The sequence below is a fragment of the Myotis brandtii genome, unplaced genomic scaffold, assembly GCF_000412655.1.
Source record: "Myotis brandtii unplaced genomic scaffold, ASM41265v1 scaffold160, whole genome shotgun sequence".
Lineage (NCBI taxonomy): Eukaryota > Metazoa > Chordata > Mammalia > Chiroptera > Vespertilionidae > Myotis > Myotis brandtii.
In genome coordinates, this window is record NW_005355833.1 from 653397 (window position 1) to 677751 (window position 24355).

At 42.4% G+C, this 24355-nt stretch overlaps 1 protein-coding gene across 3 annotated transcripts in view; it reads left to right on the forward strand.

Moving 5' to 3' along the window:
* Positions 1-24355, forward strand: part of MAP2K1 (mitogen-activated protein kinase kinase 1) — a 60840-nt gene that overhangs the window by 21799 nt on the left and 14686 nt on the right. For all 3 annotated transcript variants that reach the window (XM_014536290.1, XM_014536291.1, XM_014536292.1), the window contains exons 2-5: positions 4108-4318; positions 5557-5703; positions 9724-9801; positions 10578-10629. In XM_014536290.1, the coding sequence (XP_014391776.1) occupies positions 4108-4318; positions 5557-5703; positions 9724-9801; positions 10578-10629 (488 nt within the window). The remainder of the gene's footprint in view (positions 1-4107; positions 4319-5556; positions 5704-9723; positions 9802-10577; positions 10630-24355) is intronic.

The window sequence follows — 24355 nt, forward strand, 5'->3', positions numbered from 1 at the left end:
CAGCCCTAGGAACAATGATCGCTTCGAGCACCTCTGAGAGAAAGCCGCCCTTGCGTTCCTGTCCCGATGCCAGACAGTCCAGTTTCTCCCCGTATGTGTCTGGGTCCCCCAGAGTCTCACCTGGAACTGGAGTTCAGAGCAAGTGGGAGCTTGTATCTCCCTCCCGATTAAAAGAGCAGCACATCCAGGTGCCAGCACTTTCTGCGCTTCCGCACCTCTTACCAGTCTCAATGCGCTTTCTTCACCTCTCTGGTTGTGGAACTTCCACTCAGCCAGCTTTCCCGCAGTTCTGGGTGGTAGTTGTTCTGTCTTTTAGTTGTAATTTTGATGTGGTTGTGAGAGGCAACAAGTATAGGTGTTTACTTATGCCGCCATTTTGGTTCTTCTTCTCACCACCCTTCTTTGCATGAGCCATCGTTCCCGGCAAGTTGGAAAGAAAGAGCCTCCAATAGTTTTTTGATAGTATAACTCTAATGATTGACAAGACAAAGGGGCAAAGAATGCAGTAATACCAGGGGCCATCCTTCCTGGTGGTCTTATGATAGATGATTGTTTATAATTGATTAGAGGCCTGATGCACGAAAATTAGTGCAAGAGTAGGCCTTCCCCCTGGCTGTCGCACCGGCTTCCCTCCGGTACCCGGGACCCGGGCTTCCCTCCTTCGGCCACTGGCAGGCACTCAGGACCCAGACTGGCTTTCCTCTGGCTGCCCGCAGGTACTCAGACTGGGGCTGGCTTCCCTCCGCCCCGGCTTCGTCAGGAAGGACTTCCGGTCCAGTCTAATTAGCATATTTATTAGCCCGTTTATTATTATAGGTACTATCATCAGTTTTGTTATTTATCCCAGTTGTCATGCTGTAAGTGGACAAGTAATGAGTCCATGCTGCCTGTCACTACTTGAGCCAATTAAGCAGAGACAGGGTTGAATCATATCTGAGCGTTTATTCCTATATTGCCGGCAGCATGGGAGAGCAGCAGGTTATCCACAAAAATCTGCTCTGCAGCCCACCATAAGTCAGCTGCTTATATAGGCATAAGTACAAAGGAAAGTGGGCAAAAGGGTAGTTTACAGATATGCAAAAGGACTAGAGGTCTTCAAAGGGCTTAGTGATATGCAAGGGCTGGATTACAAGGGGAAATAGCCAAAGGGAGTGCCAAAATTAACAGGTAAGCAGGCTGGAGATTTGCAAAGGCCTGCAGGTATGCAAAGAGGGCTGAGGATCTTCAAAGGGCTGAGGATCTTCAAAGGGCTGGCAATTCTGGTTTCTGTAACAAATGTTTGCTCATCTTTTTTTGATAATAGGCAGCTCCAAGTGGGGAGGAAGGATTGCATCTCCAGGTCAGGTCCAACCAGGGTGGAATGTGCCTTCTTTAATCAGAATAAAACAATCATGGTTAACAGAGCATGGTTAATATTTCTTACAATACTAGCTGGTTCCCCAACATTCTGTTTCTGCCCCATTTCAATGCCACTCTGGCTCTTACTAATGAAAATATGTATGGCTACATCTTAAGGAGCACAGGTAATCATCAATCTTTGATATGCTTTACTAAGGACAGTGAGGTTAGTCAAAGGTCACATGAAACAAAAAGATGAAATTGAATCTAGGACACAGAGATGGAGTTAGTTTTGTTCACATCTACATCTATACAGGTGGAAATTCTTGTGGCCATTGTTACTTGCAAGGCAATGTTCAGATTGATGTGCAGGGGAAACAGGATTGCATCTGGGGCAACGGGCTCTTCATGTAGGGAAACCATCTTCATGTCTAATTGAGCCTCGTGTGTTAAATGCCTACACTAGGAACTTATCTATGTTTGCAAGTTGCCTCCCTTGAAAGCATATTGAATATTTTGAAGAGGTTACACAGCATCATGGTTAAGGTTAGAGATTCTTTTTGCCCAGGTTTGAATCCTGGCTCTGCCATGTACTCTCTTTGTGACTTTGGACAAGTTTTTTCACCTGCCTGTGCTTGAGTGTGCTATCTGTTGTAATTTTAGGGTTGTGGATTAAATGCATGAATGCATATGAAACAGAAGAATACACAGCCCTCCTTCCCTCTCTCCCCCATAGCCACTCAGTGGATGTGTGTTTGACAATACCTTTTGGAGTTGCATTTCTAGCTGGCCTGATGAGCCCTCCAGGCAACTGTAACAGCAACTAAGTTTTAGCTATGGGGTCAGCATTTGACACGTGTTTCTAAATGTTGTCATCAATGGGCTCCTTTGTGGAGAGACCTGAAAGAAAGGAAACCAGAGTGTGTGCACAGTGCAGTCCAGTCACACTGTCCCAAGTCCTACCTGAGGGTCTGGGGGCAGCTGAGACTTAGTTGAGCCTTTTAGTAGGATGAAAATATTGACCAGCTGTCCTTGCCTGCTTGGGCTTCATAATAAAATACTACAGACTGGGTGGCTTAAACAACAGAAATTTGTTTCCTTACAGTTCTGGAGGCTTGAATTCTAAGATAAGAGTGCCAATGTGTGCAAGAGTGTAAGGCAGCCGCCAATTCTGTCTGATTATGACTCCACTTATATAACCTTATTTAATTTTAATTACCTCCTAAAAGTCCCATCTCTAAACATAGTTAGGGTTTCAACATATGAATTGGGGCGTGGGGGGGGGCACAATTCAATCCATAACATGAGCTTTCTTTCCCCAGAGTTTCCCAGTGAGGAAAATTGGTAAGTTCAGCCTTGTGTCCTCTTTGGCTCCATGTGCTGTGTTATTTGTAAAGCAGTGTTGGATCTTCCCATACACTGGGAGGCATTAGGTCTCCATCTTCCTGCCTTCTTGAGGATTGGAATAGAGTGTGAATAAAGAAAGGAAATTATGCTTGCTTCTACCCTCCAAGCTCAGAAATGGTGTGTCTCTGAGTGTGAGAGTGTGTGTGTGTGTGGGGGGGGGGTGGTGGAGGGCACACAAACATTCTGGTATGTGATGATGGCCTGTCTTGTCACCTGTGATGTTTGTTTAGACTAGGACTGAAATAAAATGAAACACAGTGGAAGCTCTCTTTACCACCCTCCTCACCACCCTCTTATCGAACTCCCAGGAGTAATGAACATTTTTCAGTTCTCTCTGTAAAACAGTGATGCCCACAGCATGCTGAATGCACAGCTAGCAGGCTGCTCTCTGCCTTGCCCACTCACTTTAGCACCCACTGGTTGAATTATGTGCTTACCAAGAGCCAGTTTGTTCCCAAAGCCATTTGTACAGTTTTAGCTGGTATTTGCAATTAAGTAATATATTTAAATATTGGAAAAACTGATGAAATGTGGCTGCAAAGGAGGTGGTTTTCTTTCTTTTTCCCCCTCCTGTGAATACTAGTTAAAAGCTATGGAAAGACTCAAGTTCAAGTCACTAAAAAGCATTACTACTCTCCAATTAGATGAGCATTAAGATTGGGCAAATCATAAAACTGTTAGAATTTTATTCCAATATTACTCTATGTCTGCATTTTTATTTCTTTTTAAAGAACCAGGAATTGGAAATGATAGACATTGTTCTGCTTCATGTGAGAAAGATGATGTCAGACTCTTACTCAAAGAGAGGGCCTTGCCCTATGTTAAAAGATGTGTGAACGAATGTATATTTATATATATTATGCAAAAATAAAAAAAATTAGGTATATCTTTTTATGATTTCTTGCTTTATTTTGATTAACCTGGTTTCTGACTTGATCCCATTGGAAAAGAGAATGTCTACTGCTCTGGTTCAGTTTAGAGCCTCTTTTGATGATTTGGTTTGATTTCAGTTTAGTGGTTTTAGGAAATAGATTTTACTTTGTACATGGTGTCAATTTAATACAACCAACATTAGTGGGGCTTTTGAAATTGGGCTTATGAAGCAAATTAAGATGGCTCATTCTGGAGTCACCTTCAGTTCAATAGTTTCCTTGGTTCCTCTTGCAGACTCACAGCGTATCCAGAGAGACCTAATTCCCTTGTTTTACAAATGAGGAAACCGAGGCCTTGGCAGTGGTAAATTGCGTAGGGTGGCAGAGTGAAGAGGGCAGAGGCACAGTGATGGAACCTTCCCCCCAGCCTCTTCCATTGGGTGGACTTCTCTGGTGACAGTATTGACCTGTGCTCTCCCCTTTGTGACAGGACCAACCTGGAGGCTTTGCAGAAGAAGCTGGAGGAGCTGGAGCTCGATGAGCAGCAGCGGAAGCGCCTTGAGGCCTTTCTTACCCAGAAGCAGAAGGTGGGGGAACTGAAGGATGATGACTTTGAGAAGATCAGTGAGCTGGGTGCTGGCAATGGTGGTGTGGTGTTCAAGGTCTCCCACCAGCCGTCCGGCCTGGTTATGGCCAGAAAGGTGAGGCTGCCTTTAAAAAAATAAAATGACTGAATCAAATTTGCTGGGTAAACATGTAATTGATTTATCTCTTAGAAGACCTGGGGACCTGGGACCTGGGGGCCTGGGGCAAGGGTAGAAGGAAGACTGACTTTTCACTCAGTACCTTTTGTGCTATTTGAATTTCAAACTCGTGTTATCTATCAGATTATAGGTAAACACATTAATGATGTGTTAGTGTATCCTATCCCCAGACTGGAAAATAATAGCAAGGGATCCTTCGTGTGTGCTATTTATCAAGTGCAGGAGAAGCTGCTTTTATTTTCCCAGCCCCAGTGATGCACAAAGCACTCACTTTAAGTTGTTTCCCCTTGCTTCAGCCCTGCCAGTGGTTCCCCTCATTTCCCTTCTGTGTAAAATCTCTGCTCCCCACCATATGGCATGCAGTCTTCCCTTCCTATCTACCCTGGGTGGTCCTCTTTCTGAACACAGCCCCTTGCTCCAGTGCAGTTGGACTCTTCCATGTTTTTAGCACATGGTCCTTCCTGTCCATATATTTTTGCTTGTGCTATTCATCATTTCAAAGAGTCTGCATCTTCAAGGCCCACCTCTTGTCTAGCTTGCACTAGCTGCTGCAGCCCATTGATAACCACTGCTTACCTCCATGTCCTCTGGCACTCCTGGTCTGTGACTCTTTTTAGAAGTTCAGCCTTATTCAGAAACCATTTCATGTTTCTGTCACCTGTCTCCCTGGCTGAAACGGGACAAATTAGGGGGATATAAGGTGGCACCTGAGGACTTGACTAAATCTCAACCACATTAGGTTTCTGAGGTCAAAGAGAAATCTCTTGGGCAGCTTAGGTCAGCATACCCAGTTCCTTATTTCTTTCTACTCTTACAACCCTTGAGAATCAACCAAGTTCTCAAGGCCACTTTCCTTTGATCTCTCAGCTTCACAGGTCGTTTTGGGAGAAACCTGTCCTTCAGCTTTGTTCTTGGGAGGGTGAGTCCTTCTTTCTCAGTTTTGGCTCCTAGGAGCAGAGGCACAGCTGGCCCTCCCCTGGTTACAGGTCCTCAAGTGCTGGCATCTGCCTTGGTATGTTGGCACTCAGTGCTTTGGTTGAGAGGAAACTTGTTTGTTAAAACTTGCCTGTTTCCTCTTATCCTACTTTAAGAGCTTAAGCATTTAAGAAAGTTGCATCCATCCATCCATTTATATGTTTTTAAAACCTCTCTTCCTCCCACCTTTCTTTCCCTAGCTAATTCACCTGGAGATCAAACCTGCGATCCGGAACCAGATAATAAGGGAGCTGCAGGTTCTCCATGAGTGTAACTCCCCATACATTGTGGGCTTCTATGGTGCATTCTACAGCGATGGAGAGATCAGCATCTGCATGGAGCATATGGTATGTGACCACCTGTTGGCCTCTGAAGCCTGGGAGTTGGGTAGCTTTGGTCTAATATTTAGTCTGAGAGGTTCTGGGGTTATGAAGATCAGTGAGACAGTCCCTGCTCTCAGAGAGTTTATAATCTGCTTTAAGGGGAGCCTGAAGGAGTCTTTGAACATGTAGAGAGGTAATCCCACCTGATATATGACAGAGCATGTGAGAGGGCGTTTATGGGCTGATCATATATTTGTGAACTGCCAGTTTTTTCTTGCCACTAACAGCCTGGACCTTTTTTCTCTTTCCACTGACTAACAATAATAGTGTTAGCAACACTAATAATGATAAACTAATTTTTATTGGGTATACTATATCAAGCACTATCCTAAGCACATTAATATTTTATTACATTTTCACAACAATCTTATTGTGTGCATGTTACAAATGAGAAAACAAGCTCAGAGAAATGGAATAATTTACCCAAGGTCATGCAGCTAGTAAGTGTTATTGGGAGAATTTAAACTGATGCAGTCTGACCTCAGTGCCTGTGCCTTGAGGAATCTACTGGATAGTGATTGGAGCTGTTTCCTTCTTGCTGCCTAGAACTTCAAAGAGAGAGAGGCTGGCTTCATGGTTGCTATTTTCTTCTGTCCCCATTAGGCAGCATGGCACAGGAGACTTCAACACAACAATCCAAATAGACAGTTTGTTTTGTTTGCCACTGTGTCTCTAGAGCCCAGAGTAGTCCTGGCACCAGCAGGTGCTCAATAATTATTTGTTTACTGGTTGTCACTCTCTCATCATGACCTTGGGCAAATTTCTTTATCTTTTTGATTCTCAGTTTTTTCGTCTGTAAAATGGCCATTAGTACCCCAAACTAACATTCTGTGTTTCTGTGGTTTTTGGCACTTACAGCCTGTCAAGGATTTACATTAGTTAATCAACGTGAGTTCAGCCTCACAAACAATTATTTATAGTGCCAGTTATGTGCAAGGTGCCACATGAGCTGAGAGGTAGAGACATTGCGAGTAGCATCTCTGCCCCTAGAGCTGCCCCACACTGATACTCCTCATTGATGCTCAAGTGAGGAGTATCAGTGTGGACATGAGGGCTTTTGAGCACCAAGTATGTGTCATTTCATGCCTGCTGTCTTCTGATCCATCAGAAATTCTTTCCTCCAAATCTTCCACCCAGAATTCTTCCTTTAATAGGGCAAACAGGAGGCTATTTGTGGAGTGAGCATGGTTGAACTTCAGGGTGCTTGCTTTAGAGTTTAGGATTAGGTTCAAATATTGATAGGCAGTGGCCTATTCATTTATTCAGACCTTGCTGGAACCTCTTATAATAGCTTTACATGGCTTCTTGCCATGTAGAGGACAGTCTGTTCAATTTACCATAAATTGACCTGCTTTGAGGCTTCCTCATTCTGGAATCCTTCATTTCTAAAACCCTTGGCCAGGGTCTGCATTTCCTAGAGATAAGCTGTGTGTGCACTGCCCCATCTGAATTCTGATACCCCAGGGGTAAATGAGTTCTCCCTGATCAAAACAGGAATGCTCTTGTCTTTGGGGAAGTAGATTTCTGCTCTGCTGGTAGCTGGGCAACCAGAGGACTGGGGACTCAGGGTTGATGGTTCTCATGCAGTAGCAAAGCTTTTGAGCTCTTTTTTTTTCTCTCCATAAATCATTTATCTCTTCTATAGAAAAGCTTCACAAAAGCACCATTGACTTGGTTAATAATCAGCTTCTAAAAATAAGCACAGTTTCAGCAGCTTTAGTTAGTGAAGGCAAGTCCTTGGCAACAGTGAAGCAGAATTAAAAGGTTGTGAGGTGAGTTGCAGGCAACTCTGGGTAATCCCAACTGTGGTTCATGCTTCTTAAATCTTGCTAATTCCATTGTTCACACTGTAACTCTGATTATAGCTCAGATGGAGGTGAAAGGAAATATTTCCTTTTTATTAGAAATATTTACCACGACTCCCAGGGAAAGTGTAAACCAAAACAGTTAGCTACCCTCTATGCTAGGCTGTAGAACCTGAGCACCACAGGGTTAGCTTTTCTACTTTATTCAAACCAGATTTTGACAGAGTTGTCTTGTTACCTTGTTTTAAGTCCTCCCTGAGAATTAGGCAGAGCCCTGCAAACAGAGGATCTGAAACCACATTCAGTTGGAAGCAAAATAGAAATGACTGGGAAACTTTCTTTACTGGGATTCCTCTTCCCATCAGTAAAGGAAATCGAGAGGTGCCAGCTGACTTGGGAGTGGTTACTTGGGCTATTTGTGTTGTCTTGGTTTGGACATCAGGAGCCTGTGGCATTATGAAGGCAGCCAGGCTCACAGGATGACTCCCACCTCACCCTGAGTAGGGCTCTTGGAAAATAAGCCTGTACACAGGGGAGTTCTGTTTGGTTCTAGACTCATAATGCCATCCTTGTATCTGTGTGGAGATTATGGCACTTTTGATTTTTTAGGTTGAATTTTACAATCTTCTACCGTGCTCTTTGGTGGACTGACCCGATCCACCATTAGGTAGTTGTGCTAGGGAGTTTATTATGATTAGAAGTGAAATATATTCAGGGTTGTTAGTGTGCTTTTGAGAATCCACACCTGTACTATTTCTTTCTTTTTTATCCTCATCCAAGGAGTGAGGATATTTTTTCCATTGTTTTAGAGAGAGTGGAAGGGAGCGGGGAAAGGGATGCAGTTGTTTCCAACTTAAAATACCCTGGTGGGATTCCCATCCTTCTGCCTCCATAAAGTCAAGTCTTGGTTCCTTGGTGGGGCTCTGTGATGTGGCCACAGCCGGCCATTTCCAGCCTGATCCATCACTGCATTTCTTCATGTATCCACAGTGAAATGAACCACTTGTCATTCCATGCAATTTAATGCTTCTGTGCTTTTGATCTTAGTGAAATACCCTCTTCTTTTCTCCCCTTGCTCCTCTCCTGTTCCAGGTGGGGAAATCATATTCATTCTTTGAGTAAGATTACAGCTCAAATGCCATTCTTTTTTTTTTAAAATATATTTTATTGATTTTTTTCAGAGAGGAAGGGAGAGAGATAGAGAGTCAGAAACATCGATGAGAGAGAAACACCGATCAGCTGCCTCCTGCACATCTCCCACTGGGGATGTGCCCGCAACCCAGGTACATGCCCTTGACCGGAATCGAAACTGGGACCCTTCAGTCCGCAGGCCGACGCTCTATCCACTGAGCCAAACCGGTTTCGGCTCAAATGCCATTCTTAAGTCAGAATTACTTTTCCCTTCTGCACGTCTACAACACTTTTATATTTATACATTTTATATTTTATTAAGAGATGTATATTTTCCATGTTAGTTTGTAAAATTATTGAGAGCAGAAACGAGGTCCTTTTCATATCTCTATCTGCCATAGAACCTGACATAGCCCATGGCACTTGGTAGGATTTGTGGAACGAATGTATTGATTTCTATGACATTTTAAACATTTTCATTAATTATGATTTGTTAGGATAATACCAAATGTAAGTTGTAACTTCTATGATGGTGATAAAATGGCTAACATTGATTGAGCACTTACTGTGTGCTAGACATTGTTCTTCATGCTTTCTCTGATTAGCTTCTTTAATACTTATAATAGCCCTATGATTATTATAATAGCCTTATAATTATTATCACCACCAATTTATAAGTTGTTTAACTTGGTGGTCAAAGTCCCCTAGATAGTAAGCAGCAGAGTTGGGATTCAGATTTAGACAGTTTGTCTCTAGAGGCTGCACTAATAATCATTACACTATAGTGTCAGTACAGTGCAAATCAAGTTGTTATTTTGACTACTGAATTAGTAATTTAATGATTATTCACAGGATTTGAGTAACTATTTATTTGATACCCCCCCCCCAATGTTTTGCATTCATACAATATTTGATATCTGGAACAAACCAAAGGGTACCCTTCTAGGAGGATTTGCCAAGTATGTGACTCACTTTCCTCATGAAGTTTAACACTTGAATGAATAGTTAGAAACATTATCACTAAATGGGCTGGTATTCTTATTCTTAGGATGGGGGTTCCTTGGATCAAGTCCTGAAGAAAGCTGGAAGAATTCCTGAACAAATTTTAGGAAAAGTTAGCATTGCTGTGAGTATATTGTGAAGTTTTCCTTCCAAGTCCCCTCATTGATAAGTTAATGACGTGGTAGGAAATAGACAAGGGAGGAAGCTAGGAAGTCAACAGGGTAAAGTTTGTAAGAAAATGGGGTTTACTCATTAGAATATTCCCTATACAATTCTCTCTCTCAAATTAAAATTAGAAAAGTGACTCTGTGTTAAAATCTGTGTCTTGAAAAATACGATAAGGTATCCAAAAGAATTCTCATTTGTGGCATCAGAAAGCCTCTTTTTCATTGCTGATTTAGAAAGAAATGAATTCAAGGAAAGTGGTTTTTAAAAATAAATATATTTTTTATTGATTTTAGAGAGGAAGGGAGAGGGAGACAGAAACATCAATGATGAGAGAGAATCATTGATCGACTGCCTCCTGCATGTCCCCCACTGGGGATTGAGCCCACAACCTGGGTGTGTGCCCTGATCAGAATCGAACTGTGACCTTCTGGTTCATAGGTGGATGCTTAACCATTGAACCACACTGGCTGGGCCAAGTAAAGTGGTTTTTAATGTTGTTTAAACTTGCAATAATCAATTTTACTTATATACTCTCTCATAAATAATACTCTATATGCCATGTAAAAAGATGGTTTCTTGATAAGGCAGGTTGAAAAAAAAACAAAAGAAAGAATAAAAAAATTTGTGATGTTAGATAAAATATTTTCTAGGTCATTTTAAAATAGAGACATTGAGTATTTTCTAAACACCACCATTTCCATTTGCTATCTTTTCACATTCTCTTTCCTCTAGGTAATAAAAGGCCTGACATATCTGAGGGAGAAACACAAGATTATGCATAGAGGTAAGAACTTACTTGCTAGTTGTTATTTTTAAAATTTTAGCTGAAATCTAAAAGTTGTTGCATCCTCTTTTGTGTTTTGGTGTAAATGCCATTTAATAACATTTTTAATTTTTATTACAAGTCTTTGGCTATTTAGCTTGATGGCTGGAACAGCAAGTTCCACCCTCTTCTTGGTCTGTTGTACACCTGTTACCTGAAGCTGTAACAGGCATAAAGGGCAGCAAGCTCATCACAGAGACTCTGCTAGAATTTAGTTACCCAGCCCCCAGTGTCACTGACTGCTTGCTGGACTAGATTGTGCATAGGCCCAAAGCCATGACTAGATCTGAGTTTGACTGCAATGAGATTGTGGTTTTAATTACATCACAAAACACCTAGGTTCTAAAGACACTGATGACTATATGTTATTGAGGATGTGGAGCAGTTGGAACTCTCAGATACTGCTGGGTAGGAATGTAAAATGGTACAGTTATGTTGGAAAACAGCTTATCAGTTTCATAAAAGTTAAGCATGTACCTACTATACATATATATTCAGCTATCTCATTCCCAGGATTTACCCTAAAGAAATGAAAGTAGCCCAGCTGGTGTGGCTCAGTGGTTGAACATTGACCTATGATCCAAGAGGTCACGGTTTGATGCCCAGTCAGGGCACATGCCTCAGTTTCAGGCTTGTGACCTGGGAGGTATGCAGGAGGCAGCTGATCGATGATTCTCTCTCATCATTTCTCTCTCTCTCTTCCTTTCCCTTCCTCCCTCTGAAATCAATAAAAATATATTTTAAAACAAACAAAAGCATATGTCCAGTCATGTGAATGGACTTTTACATGAATATTCATATTGATTTTATTTGTAATAGCCAAAAACTAGAAACAACCCAAATGTCCATCAGTGGTTGAATGGATAAACAAATTGTGTTATATCCATAAAGAGGATACTACTTAGCAATAAAAAGAATAAACCATTGGTACATGGAACAATATGGATAAATCTTAAAAGAATGATGCCGAGTGAAAGAGACAACAAAAATATACTATGTGTTAGAAATAAGGCGAGCCCCCCAAGTCAGGGGTCCTGGTAGAACACAGACCAGACTCGGGAGCCAGGCAGCAGGCAAACATCTTTACTTCTACGTAGAAGGGTGCGCACACATGGTCTGGAAGCACGTGCACACCGAGTAGGCGGGCTGCTTGGCTTTAAAATCCCTGACATGTGTGACCTGTCCCTCGCTCTTGATTGGAGCTCAGGCTCACAGTCTTTCCTGATTGGCTAATTCAAAGGGAGGGGTTGGCCTTTGCTGTTTCAAGATGGTGGCCCCCAGGAAGCTGCAAGCCATGCGGCCAACATGGCGGCTGCCAAGTCACACAGCCCAAAATGAGGCTGTCTAAACTGTTCTTTGACAGAAAAGATGATTTGTTTATTCTCACATATGTGATTCCATTTATATAATTCCAGAAGTTGCAAACTAATCTGTAGTGACAAAATGCAAATCAATTGTTGTGTAGGGAATGAGGGAGGGGGAGGACAGGAAGAATTACAAAGGAACATAAAGAAACTTCTTGGGGTGTAGATATGTTTATAATCTAGATTGTGGTGATGGTCACATATATTCATCAAATGATAACACTTTAAGTATATGGATTTATTATATTAAAATTATATACCAGTAAAGCTATAAAAAAAAGCAAAAAAGTAAGTCAAGTTGCTGAAAACCAATAATAGAGAGTCTTAAAAACATCCAGGGAAAGGACAACCACTTTGGAAAACAGTTTGGTAGTTTCTTTAAAAATTAAACCATACAATTCAACCCCACTTTTCAATATTGACCTAAGAGCAATGAAAACATTTGTTCACACAAAGGCTTGTATACAAATGTTTATAGCATCTTTATTCCTGATAGACCCAAACTAGAAACAAACAAATTTTGATATATTCAAACAACTGAAAATAACTCAACAATAAAAATGAACACTTTTGATAAACACAACTTGGATGACTCTCAAAAACATTCTATGTGAAAGAGACCTGACACAAAAGAGTACATATTGTATGAATCCATTTATATGAAATTCTAGAACAGAGAGAATTAATCCACAGTAACAAAGGAAATCAGTGATTACCTGAGGGTCTGGGGGGTAGGGATGGTAGCATGGGGATTAACTTCAGAGGGGCATGAGGGAACTTTCTGGAGTAATTAAAATATTAAATGCTTTTGGTGGTGGGTTTATAGATATGTACATTTTTTTTTCAAAATGCATCAAATTATACACTTAAAATGCAGAAATATAAGAAAACCTTCTGCTTTCTACTTGCACTGGCTACCATTTTGTCCTCTTTCCACTGATAGGAGTTATGTTATGGCTTAAGGGGAAAGCAGTTTTCCAGCAGTTTATGGCCGTTAATCTGTGGTTAAATCTGAATTCCATGTTAGAATATTTTAGTGTATTCCAGGAAATAGCAGCTGAAAGAAGAGGAGAACTGAGCATTTCTTGAGCATGGGGCTGTGTTCTAGGGCAGCTATTGACATACATCATCTCACTGAGAAGAACCTAGGAGGTTGGTGTTAGAGGGATCTGGTGGAGGAAAGCCATTACATTGCCTATAAAATGGAATTCTCATGCCCACTCCTAGGATGCTATGAGAATTAATGATATTACAAAACGAAGCAACTGAAAGAGTGTTTTGCATATAGAAGGGCCTAACACATGCTAATTGCCTTCCTTATTCCTTTATTTAATTAGTGAGGAAATTGAGACCCAGTGAGATTAAATTCCTTTTATGAGCTGTACCTTTGTTTGCCCCTCACCTTTGCTCTACTACTGCCTTTCCAGGGAGCACTCCACATCTCCACCCTACTCCTTCATACTCATACCTTTGCTAGACTGAGTCTGCTTATCCTTTATTTATTAATTTTTAGAAGATTTTAAACAGATTTTTAAAAATTGATTTTGAGAGAGAGAGAGGAAGGGAGAATGTGAGACAGAGAGGAACATCGATGTGAGAGCACAACATTGATCAGCGGCCTCTTGCACACCTCCTACTGGGGATTGAGCCTACAACCTGGGCATGTGCCCTGACTAGAAATCGATCCAGCACCCTTTTGGTGCACAGGATGTTGCTCAACTAACTGAGCCACACTAACCAGGGCTGCTCATCCTTTAAATACAGCACTGAGGTTGGGGAATCAGCCAGTTAAAGTTCAAATCCTGACTAATAAATGTATATAAAAGGGTGTATAAACTCTGTTATTTATTCATCTGTAAAATGAGGATAATTCATGCCAAAGAACAATAATTGCATGTTACATACTTATTTCATATAGTTGTGAGATTTAGTCTTCCTCATAAGTCAATAAATTTTAGCAGATAGTAAAATTATTTAGTTCAGACGTCTCTTCTTTTGAGAAGCTTTCCCATGAACCATCTCCTTCCTTGAATGGATTAAATACTCTGCCTCTATATTCCTTTGGCACTGTGTCCATTTCTTTCTTATTGTAATAAATAATGATCATTATTTATTGAGGACATGTTGTATACCAAGTGCCGTATTATGTGCTCTATGCTACTTATTTGTTATTCACAATAACCTTGTGAAATAGGTATATTTTCCTATTTTACACTTATAGAAACCAAAGCTCACAGAGTTTACAGGGCTTTCTCACTAGTCTTTGAGTTTCTTTAAATCAGGAAACATCTCTAATTTATCTAACATAATTGCAGAAAATAGCTTCTCTTAGGGAGTTATTATAGGTGTTTGTGTGATTGGGTTTTGTTGGAACACACAAGAATCAACAGTGAAACTGGGCCAAAAACCCATGTCTTCTCCTTTTAACACAGTCATTAATCTAGTCCTGTGTTTTTTTCTACCCCTGTGCCTTCTCTGTGGTTTTGACAAAAAGCTCTAGCTTTATTTCCATTCTGGAGAGAGGAAGGTTTCAGCTCATTCCTGGAATAACCAGCTTGCTTTCCCCTTCAGCCTGGTGCTGCCCCCACTTTCCTAGGAATTACTTTTCTGGCTTCACCAGTTAATGCTCTTTGGCATAAAGAGCTGCTTTGTGGGCCAGATAGGTCTCTGGATAGATGTCTTTGGTGAAGAGTTCACTATCTGCCAAAAAGGAGAAGTCACTAGAAGGCCTTCTGCCTTAATGTGCAGTGTGTGTGCAGGCTGGCCTGGCCTGACTGTTGAGCTCTACAGACTCCTGCTGTTTGTGGGTTTTCTCAGCTCTTCAGATTCCTGCTGGGAGGCCTGGCCTTTAGAATAGCACTCTTTGCACAGGATTCCAGAGCAGGAAGTGCAATGAGTAGATGATTCCTGGAAATCTAAATTAGGGTGAGAATGAGAGAGTCTGCCTGCCTTTGTCTTTATGTAGGTCTCCTTGCTGCCAATGAATTCTTCCTCTGGTCTAAATATTATATTCTTTCTTGATGAAATTTAAAATTCTGTTCTTCACATTCTGTCTGTGAAGAAAAGGAAAAATAAAGAAGCTTTTTCTCTGCTTCAAATTTTCACTAACTCCTACTTGTTGATACTGAGTTGCTGCTGATAGCTTAGTCATGATTTCAGTTAGCTTTTGCTGTGTAATGAACCACCCTCAAATTTAGTAGTTTTTAAAAAACCCCATTTATTACTTTCTATAATCCTGTGGGTTGGCAGGATCTATCTCCCCATATTTTTACTCATCCTCTGGGAGGTTAAAGCCCTTGCTTCTTCCCATAATGGCCTTAGGGTTTTAGTAGCAAGAGGGGGTCACCCCAATAGTCAACCACCGTGTAAGCCTCTGATTATGTCAGGTTTGTTACTTGCTAAAGCAAGTCACATGGTCAAGACAAGATTCAGCGTAGTGGGATAGACTCTCTGTCTTGTTGGGAGGAGTGTTATGCCCAGATCTCAAGATCCCCAAAGACCACACCAGGAGCCAGCCAGTTCGATGCAAAAGCAGAAGGTCCTTTATTGAGCTAGCTAGCTCGACCCGCCCCCTGGCCGACGCAGCGGCAGGAAGCAGAGTGGAACCCCCTGAGAAAACAGGGTTTTTAATAGGGGGTGGAGTGAGGGGAGTGAAGCTGACTGTGGGCCCTGCTGATTGGCCAGGCGCAAGTCGGGTCTTGTTACACAGGATGTGGTCATCTCTATGGCGCGCACGTCCCTTGATTGTCATTGGTTAGTTTAAATCCCAGGTGTGGCCAGCATAGGCCTGGGCTTCCGGGAAGGAGGTCTGAGCACGTGGCCACTACCCCAACATGGAGGGCGCAGCCCTTGCTCCTTCAAGGAGCTACAAAATATCAAGGCCAATCTTTTTTCACTCTGTCACAGTGATAAAAGCTCAGGATTTGAATCCTCATTGTGCTACTTACTGTATAACCTTGGGCAAATTAACTTTTCTAAACCTCAGAAAAATGGGGAAAATAGTGCCTATCTAAAGGGTTGTGAGGATTATTTGAGATAATGCCTACAAAGTATTTAGAGTAGTGCTTGACACATAGTAGACACTTAATAAACATTAGCTGCTATTTAGCAGATGAATCGGTATAGCTTTTTATGATTACCAGCAACAGAAACCAGCCTAACTTGGTTTAAGCTTCTCAAAACTTACTCATTAGAAGGATCTTGGGAAAGCTCAGAGAATCCTTTGAAAAGCTGAACCATAGACTTTGGTAGGACTGGGACCAGGGCTACTCTGGTTGGGAAGGTGGGTCACTCAAGCAGAACAGCAGCTGCCCCCAGTCCATCCCTACTGCTGGGCCTCCCGGGGGGAGGGTTGTGGGCTCAGTCACCTCCCAGAGGGGCCAGTGCCTGTGAAGAATACACTCCCAACAATCATGCAGGTATCAGGGAACCACCCCTCCTATTGTTGAGTGTTGGAGGCAGTTGGCACCCTGTTACCTAATCTAGCATGCAGAGACGACACTCAGGATTTTAAATTATTAGGTTGAAAGTGATTTCTTTAGTGTGCCCTGCTCTAAGTAAAACTAATGTACAAAAATAACTTACAACACAAGTTGCTCCAGGGGCAATTCTTTACTTTTTTTTTAAAACATTCAGTACAGGATCTTTCAACTGTTAAATTTTCACAGAATCTTCACAAAGGCAAGCAAATCACAATTTGATTAAAACATTTATTTTTAGGAATGTGTCAGTGATACAAAACTAGGCATGCCTGTACTTACAAATTACTTTTTAAGTGAGAAGTAAATAATGTTATTTGGGGGGAAGACCAACTGTTTCAGGCACCATTTATATAGTGTTCTATATTTTTTCAACTAGGTGAGTGTGTCTTAGGCCTATTGAGGATTACCGCCTTGGGTGTGCACATGCTAATTTCCCTACCTTTCAAATGTCTTTATGCTGGATGAGAATTTAGAGAAAGGGCTCCCCACCCTCCTCAACTCTCCCCATCATCCAGATCAGTGCTTGACCACTGATTGGCTCTGATTGGAGTGCCTGCCCACTCATGGACCAATCATTGTGTCAGGGGACTAGAGTAGTTTGGCTGGCTGTCCTAGGTTATAAACCCACCTCAGTGGCCGAATAGATGGGACTTAGTTGATACCCTAACACAGTGAGGGCGAACCTTTTGAGCTCGGCGTGTCAGCATTTTGAAAAACCCTAACTTAACTCTGGTGCCGTGTCACATATAGAAATTTTTTGATATTTGCAACCATAGTAAAACAAAGACTTATATTTTTGATATTTATTTTATATATTTAAATGCCATTTAACAAAGAAAAATCAACCAAAAAAATGAGTTCGCATGTCACCTCTGACACGCATGTCATAGGTTCGCCATCACTGCCCTAACAGTTAGGGCCTAACTGAAACACTTGCTGTTGGGGAGGGGCATATCCCAAATGAAAAAGAGGACTTCTCCTACTAGAAGATGGGGAGGAGGAACGGATGTTGAAAGCAGGCAAATTAGAAAAAAAGTTTTCCACTGTAATACTGTTAAGCATTGGGTCAGAAAGACAAAAAACTACTTAACATAAATCAAAACAATAATTGAGCCTTTAAGGCAAGAGTGGGCAAACTGGCGACCTGCAGGCCAAATGTGGCCCGCTGCCTATTTTTATATGGTTGCAAGTTAAGAATTGCTTTTCAGAATTTTGTGACGTGATCATTGTGTGAAATTCACATTTCGGTGTTTGTAAATTAAGTTTATTGGAACACAGGCATGTTTATTTATAGAAGTGTTGTCTATGGCTGCTTTTGTGCTAATGAGAAAGTTTGTGAAAGAGACCAGATGGCCCTCAAACTCAAAGCCTAAAATATTTGCTCTCTGATTGTTTACAGAAAAAGCTTCCTGACCACTGAGTTAAGGGGAAGAAGAATCCCATGACTGAGCAAACTAGAATTTAATCACAAACTTAGATTTAAGTTTATCAGCTTTAAGTTCTTAATGAGTCCTAGCTGGTTTTGCTCAGCAAATAGGCAGTGATGGCGAACCTATGACATGCATGTCAGAGGTGACACGCGAACTCATTTTTTTGGTTGATTTTTCTTTGTTAAATGGCATTTAAATATATAAAATAAATATCAAAAATATAAGTCTTTGTTTTACTATGGTTGCAAATATCAAAAAATTTCTATATGTGACATGGCACCAGAGTTAAGTTAGGGTTTTCAAAATGCTGACACGCCGAGCTCAAAAGGTTCACCATCACTGGGATAGAGCGTCAACCTGCGGACTAATGGATCCCAGGTTCGATTCCGGTCAAGGAATCGAACATGCCCAGGTTGTGGGCTCGATCTCCACTGGGGAGTGTGCAGGAGGCAGCCAATCAATGATTCTCTCTCATCATTGATGTTTCTATCTCTCTCCCTCTTCCTTCCTCTCTGAAATTAATAAAAATATTTTAAAAAAGAAAAAAAAGTTCTTAATGAAAACAGGATGGATGACATAGGTAGGAAAGGGTTTTTTTTCCCCTGACCCTGGAGCTCTGAAATGAATTAGCTACAAAGTTTTCTGTGCAGTCTTTCCTCTTACTATGGCAGGAGGTCGAAGGTCCACTTCATCCAAAGCTGACCCTCACATGGTTAGGTTAAACTGTGTGTGTGGGAGAGGGGAGTAGGATACAGCTCTGTTTCCTACCATTGAAAGCAGTGATTTGCATTGTTAGCCTGCCATTCTTCTTAGCCCACTCTAATTACCAAGGTTTTATTTTGATCAAGACCCTGAAGAAGCATTACATGATTTAGATCAATACGGAGTTCATACAACTTAGCTCATAAATTATTTCTGCCTTGGAGTTGCTGGCTGATGATCAATAAATGGCCAAGAACAGTGTTAAATTATGCCTCAACTTGTTTTTCTTTCCCTTCTATCAGATGAAACTGTGTGTAACCTGTCTGATCTTTATGCCCAGTATTGAATTAGTGGCTCGAGCCTGCCATGTACTGGAAAGCCAGCCTAGAGCTTTGAGCCAGACTGCAATTGGAACAAGCCAGATGACTCTTTAGAGGGAGAGTAGTTTTTACCTTGAGGCCATCCTGCTTGGAGTCCGCTCTAAAGAGTTCCTTATTGCTCAGGGTAAAGTTTTACAAAAACAGGAATGTCTTGAGTCAGAATGAAATTTAAAGTTTCTTTGGAGACTATAAGAGTTTTTTGGACCCTGTTCCTGGGGACAGATGGGCGTCCAAAGCACCTCCTGGGTATCCCAGCAGCAGCTTCCAGAGGAACTGGGTCCTCAGCCCCAACCAGGATTTCAACTTCTGAATCTTCCTCTCACTTCAGTCAGACATGCTGTTAGCAGATAGGCAAGATCTGCAGTGGCCTGAGATTTTGTTGTTGTTTTGTTATTGTTTTACAGGCTGTTTGGTTATCAGATTCACATGTAATGAGTTTCTGCGACCTGTGCAAGTTATTTCCCTGCCTGCCAGGCTTTTTCTGGGATGTTGCCAGGCTTATCTGAGCAGAAACTCAGAGTTGCCCCTGAGGCTGCACATAGGATTCTGTCCTGAGTACAATCCCTGTGTGTGAGTGAGCGTGTGTGCGTGTGTGTGCCCGCGCACGCGCGTGTAGATATTGTCTGTGTCTTGATTCATAAGTTGGTCCATGTGTCCAGGAGGCAGTCCTGGCTGCTCCTCTTCTTCCTTTCCCCACCTGTCTCATCCCCCAGCCATGTGGTGACAGCCTTAAGGTGACAGTGAATCTATAGGGATATCAATTTCTCTGGACTCTGTCTACACTGCTCCACCTTACAGATGGAGAGAAACAGTGGCTAATTAGAAGCTGGCATCCAGTATGCTGGTCCCTTAGTTAGAAATAGAGTCACGTTCTCTCTAGAATTATCTCAGCTGCTAGATCCACAGCGATGATTATGGCTCCAGATGAGTTTGTCTTTCTCTGTCCTGAAGCGACGCAATGGGAAGCCGGAGGAGGGAGAGTGCTTCCTCTGGGCCTTTTAGGGGAGGTGGTGGAGGAGGTGGTCAGTTTCCACCTGAAGCATTGGCTAGCGTGGAGAAGGAGCACTTCTTCCGAAGAAGTGTGTGTGGTGGGGAGAGGATTTCTTGGTAGACTACACCAGGAATGCCTGTTATTTTTTGCTTCCATTTGTCCTTAAATAGGCAGACACACTCTTCTAAGTGCTTTTCTTTAGGGGCTTGTCCCAAGGTAGAAATTCCCGTGTCCGCTCCAGAGCTGTGAATGACTGGTGAGTGGCCTCTTGACCTCCTTTCCAGACTTTTTGGTGAATCATGCTGAGCTGTGATCCAGGCACAAATGGTAAAGCCTTATTTTGGTGGAGCTTGGGTTTCCATAAATGCAGTGATGTTACTAGGAATTTTCTCCTACTCCATTTAAAAATGAACAAATCTCCGGCCTGCCTCTACCTCTTCTATACCATTGTCTTTATTTTCCCTCTCCTCCTCTGAGCAAAGTGGGTAGGTCTTCAGCAGCTCAAACAGGTTTTTAGCTAATTTTTCTTTCTTGAATGGCAGATGATGAGTATTCAAGATAGCCAACATTGTATTCCTGCCCACTGGGATTGATTGACTTTCTGAGAGATTTGTGATATGTTTGTGTATATGTGCGTGTGTGTGTGTGTGTGTGTGTGTACATGTATATATTTATAAAATTGATTTCAGAGAAGAAGGGAGAGGAAGAGATAGAAACATCAATGATGGGAGAGGATAATTGATCAGCTGCCTCCTGTATGCCCCACACTGGGGATCAAGCCTACAACCCAGGCATGTGCTCTGACCAGGAACCAGACCGTGACCTCCTGGTTCATAGGTTGATACTCAACCATTGAACCACACCAGCTGGGTGGAAATACACTACTTTAAGGCATGTTCTTTTAATGGAAAGGTTGTTTTATGATCTTTGGCAAGGAACTTCACTTGAGCCTTAATTTCCATATCTGTAAAATGGGGCTGCTCTGCCAAATATTATGGGTTATTAGAAATGAGAGGTCAGGAATTTAGGACCCATAAGCATTTTCCTTTACTGTCCCTCGTTCCTTTTCTTCCCCCCTTTGCTTTTCTTCTCCTCGTTCTCTCTGTTTCTCTCTTTAGTGTAACCCCTATTTGTGTTGGTCTGGCTTTTGTTATATACTATTTTAAAAATTTAGACCATTTCTTAGAATGGTGTGTGCTAGTGAAAGCCAAGTTCTAACTCTAGCAGCACCCTCTCCTGTGTAATTGTCAGCATTTGGGTGCTTTTGGGTCAGAAATGCTGTAGTGAATTTGCAGAGGGGGGTGCACAAAGGCCGAGAATAATGCATTTCAGAATCAGTGGGTCTTGGGAGGGAAGAAAGTTCAACGCAGCTACTGGGCTTGGCTGCAAAACTCCTGAAAGTGCTGAGAGATGAACAGCTGCTCGTCAGGACCTGGACTGCGCTTCCAGGCTCCCTGTTGAACCCGGTTGTCAATCAGAAGGAGGTGGGAGGGAAACAACCTCTAGTCCCTGCTGCTTCCTGCCGTTAGGCTTGTCAAGGTGGATAAGGAGCTGGAGCTCAGAAGGAAGCATGCACTCGCTAAGCCAGAGCAGAGAGTTATTTTCTCTCACAACCAGATGTCACCCTACCCCAAGTCAGATCCTATTCCCAGCTAAAGCTTGCTATGTGAGAGACCCTTTCCCCAACCACAGTGTTTAGAAATTGAGATTTTTTTGGTGTACAACATAATGATTTGATATATTTATATATTGTGGAATGATTACCACAATAAGTTTAGTTAATATCTATCACCATACATAGTTTTTTTTCTTGTGATGAGAACTTTTAAGATCTATTCTCTTAGCAACTCTCAAATAGACAATACAGTATTTATTAACTATAGCACTGTTACATCTCCGGGACTTACTTATCTTATAACTGGAAATTTCTACCTTTTGACCACCTTCAACCACAACTTAGTCGTGGCTTTTCTGAAACTTTGGAGTACAGCTCACTAGGATTTGCCATTTGATCTGTTGTCTAGAACCAGATTACCTAGGCTCTGGACAATCACTCGAGAGTCTATGGGTTCTACTCTAGCCTCTGCCATTAGTTCACTGTGTAATTTTGTTGGGTAACTCCTGGACTCTGGACCTCATTGTTTCTCATCTCCACACAAGGGTTTTTAATGCTTACTTCTCATTGTTGTGAGAATTAAAGGAGATGCTATATTTAAAAGGCCTGGGGGACGGGGGAGGGGAAGGCCTGGCATAGTAGGTGCTCTTTGACCCAGAGCTATTGTGGCATCTTCCCAGGTCTGCTGGGCTTGCTGGCCTCCCATCCTCCCACCCTAGTCTTTCAGCTCTGTTCATTTTGCTTAGCCTCGGGGGAAGGGGGGGAGGCGGGAGGGGGAGAGGCAATGAAGGGAGAAGGCTGGAGCCACTTTTCAAAGCTCTTGGGGAAGGTTGAGTGGGAAAAAGAGGTTATAGGTCATGGCTAATTGAAGGGTTTTGGATTTTCTCTGAATTTTAATTAACTTTGCTGCTTAATTAGCTCCCTGAGGCTATAGATAACTGGAGGTGGCTCTGTGGAGACTGTTACTTGACTTATGAGGGTCAGCTACCTTTCCCTTCTATTTCTTCATCTTTAGAGAAGGGTTATTAAGGGTCTGCCAGGGTTGCTAAGAAGAGGTCATTTTAAGCCATGAGACATTATTTTAAAATCTCATTTGCCTTTTTTCTTTAACCTTTAACTCTCACTTATCCAAGATTATCTTACTTTTGGATTCAGCCATTGTCACAGATGAGCCAGAGTCTAGTGTCCAACTGTCCTCAGATTGCTTCTCTGGGGCCCCCATTTCTTCCCTCCATGTCTTCTCTTCTGTTTCTCTTCCGCTCCCCATTGCCTGCCCTGCTCCTCTGCCTTTCCGTTCCTCCATGTTCTACCTTCTTCCATCTTGCCTCCCCCCTCTAATAGGTAATGCATCTTGTGATATTAACCTTAGCCTAAACCAAACATAATGTGGTTACTCAAACATAGCACCCTGTGGGGGCTGATACTCACCTGCTTTATCTGCCTGATGGGGCCTTGCCACCTTGGCATCGGTCCTGGTTGGTTAGAAGGATTTAGACTAGCTGAGTCCATAGTGCCCTGGCCATTGCTCTTACTGTCACACACGTGTGCATGCATTCCGGATATATGCTTGATTATGTCTCTAGTGGCAGTGGCCTTAAGATAGGGACAGGGACTGTGTCCTTTTTACTCACAGCTCAGTGCAGGCATTCTATAGGTGTTTATAGAATAAAAAAATGACCTGCTAACTTCCTTAATTCAAATCTCTTGTTGTAGAGAGGTAGAAAATGCTTAGAAATTAAGTTGAAGTCATATGTTCTTGGGGAGGGGGAGGGGGAGGGCGCAAGGGGCTTTGGTTACTTCTGGGACAGAAAATATCAGAGAAAAACATATTTTCTCCCTCTTAGTTTTCCCTAAAACCTCCTTGTTCATTTTTGGAGAAAGGGTGATTACCCATCCTCATTGTTGCAGAATCTGAACAGGATGAGAATATCAAACTTTAGTATCTTGTGGGTTTCCTAGGGAGGCTTGTCAGCCCGGGAGCCTAGCGGGGTGGTGGATGCTTCCTTCAGAATGCAGCCTAGCCCACCAGGTGCTGAGGCTTCTCCTAGCCTCACTCTCTTTTTAAAAATTATTATTATTATTTTATTGATTTCAGAGTGGAAGGGAGAGGGAGAGATAGAAACATCAATGATGAGAGAGAATCATTGATTGGCTGCCTCCTGTACGCTCCCTACTGGGGATTGAGCCCGCCACCAGGCATGTGCCCTTGACAGGAATCAAACCCAGGGACCCTTCAGTCTGCAGGCCAATGCTCTATCCACTGAGCCAAACCAACTAGGGCCCTAGCCTCACTCTTTTGATATTGAAGGGTCAGAAAGAGAACCCAAGGCCTGGAGAACCCAAGTAGGGAGAGACTGGGCCTATGATTTGAACAATATTTAAGGTTGCTGCTAGGAGATATATGGGAGGAAGCCAATTAAACCCTGGGCTCCAGAAGCAGGAAAGTATTCCACATTGGGAAGGGGACTGGGAAGAACGAGGCATCTAGAAGTAGAAGTGAGAAGGGTGGGTGGTAGAGGAGGATGCTTTAGATGCAGGTGCCAGGAAAAAACAGCACATTAGAGAGGCAGGCAAGCCTGAGCCCAGAGGAGATGGACATGAGATGTGGAGAAGTAAGGAGGGACAATGAAAGACTTGGAAAGGCAGGCCAAGGGGCTTGGACTGTACTCTAAGGCAGACAGGAGCATCTGTAGGTGCTGTCCTGCTGGAGGGGGAAGATACTAG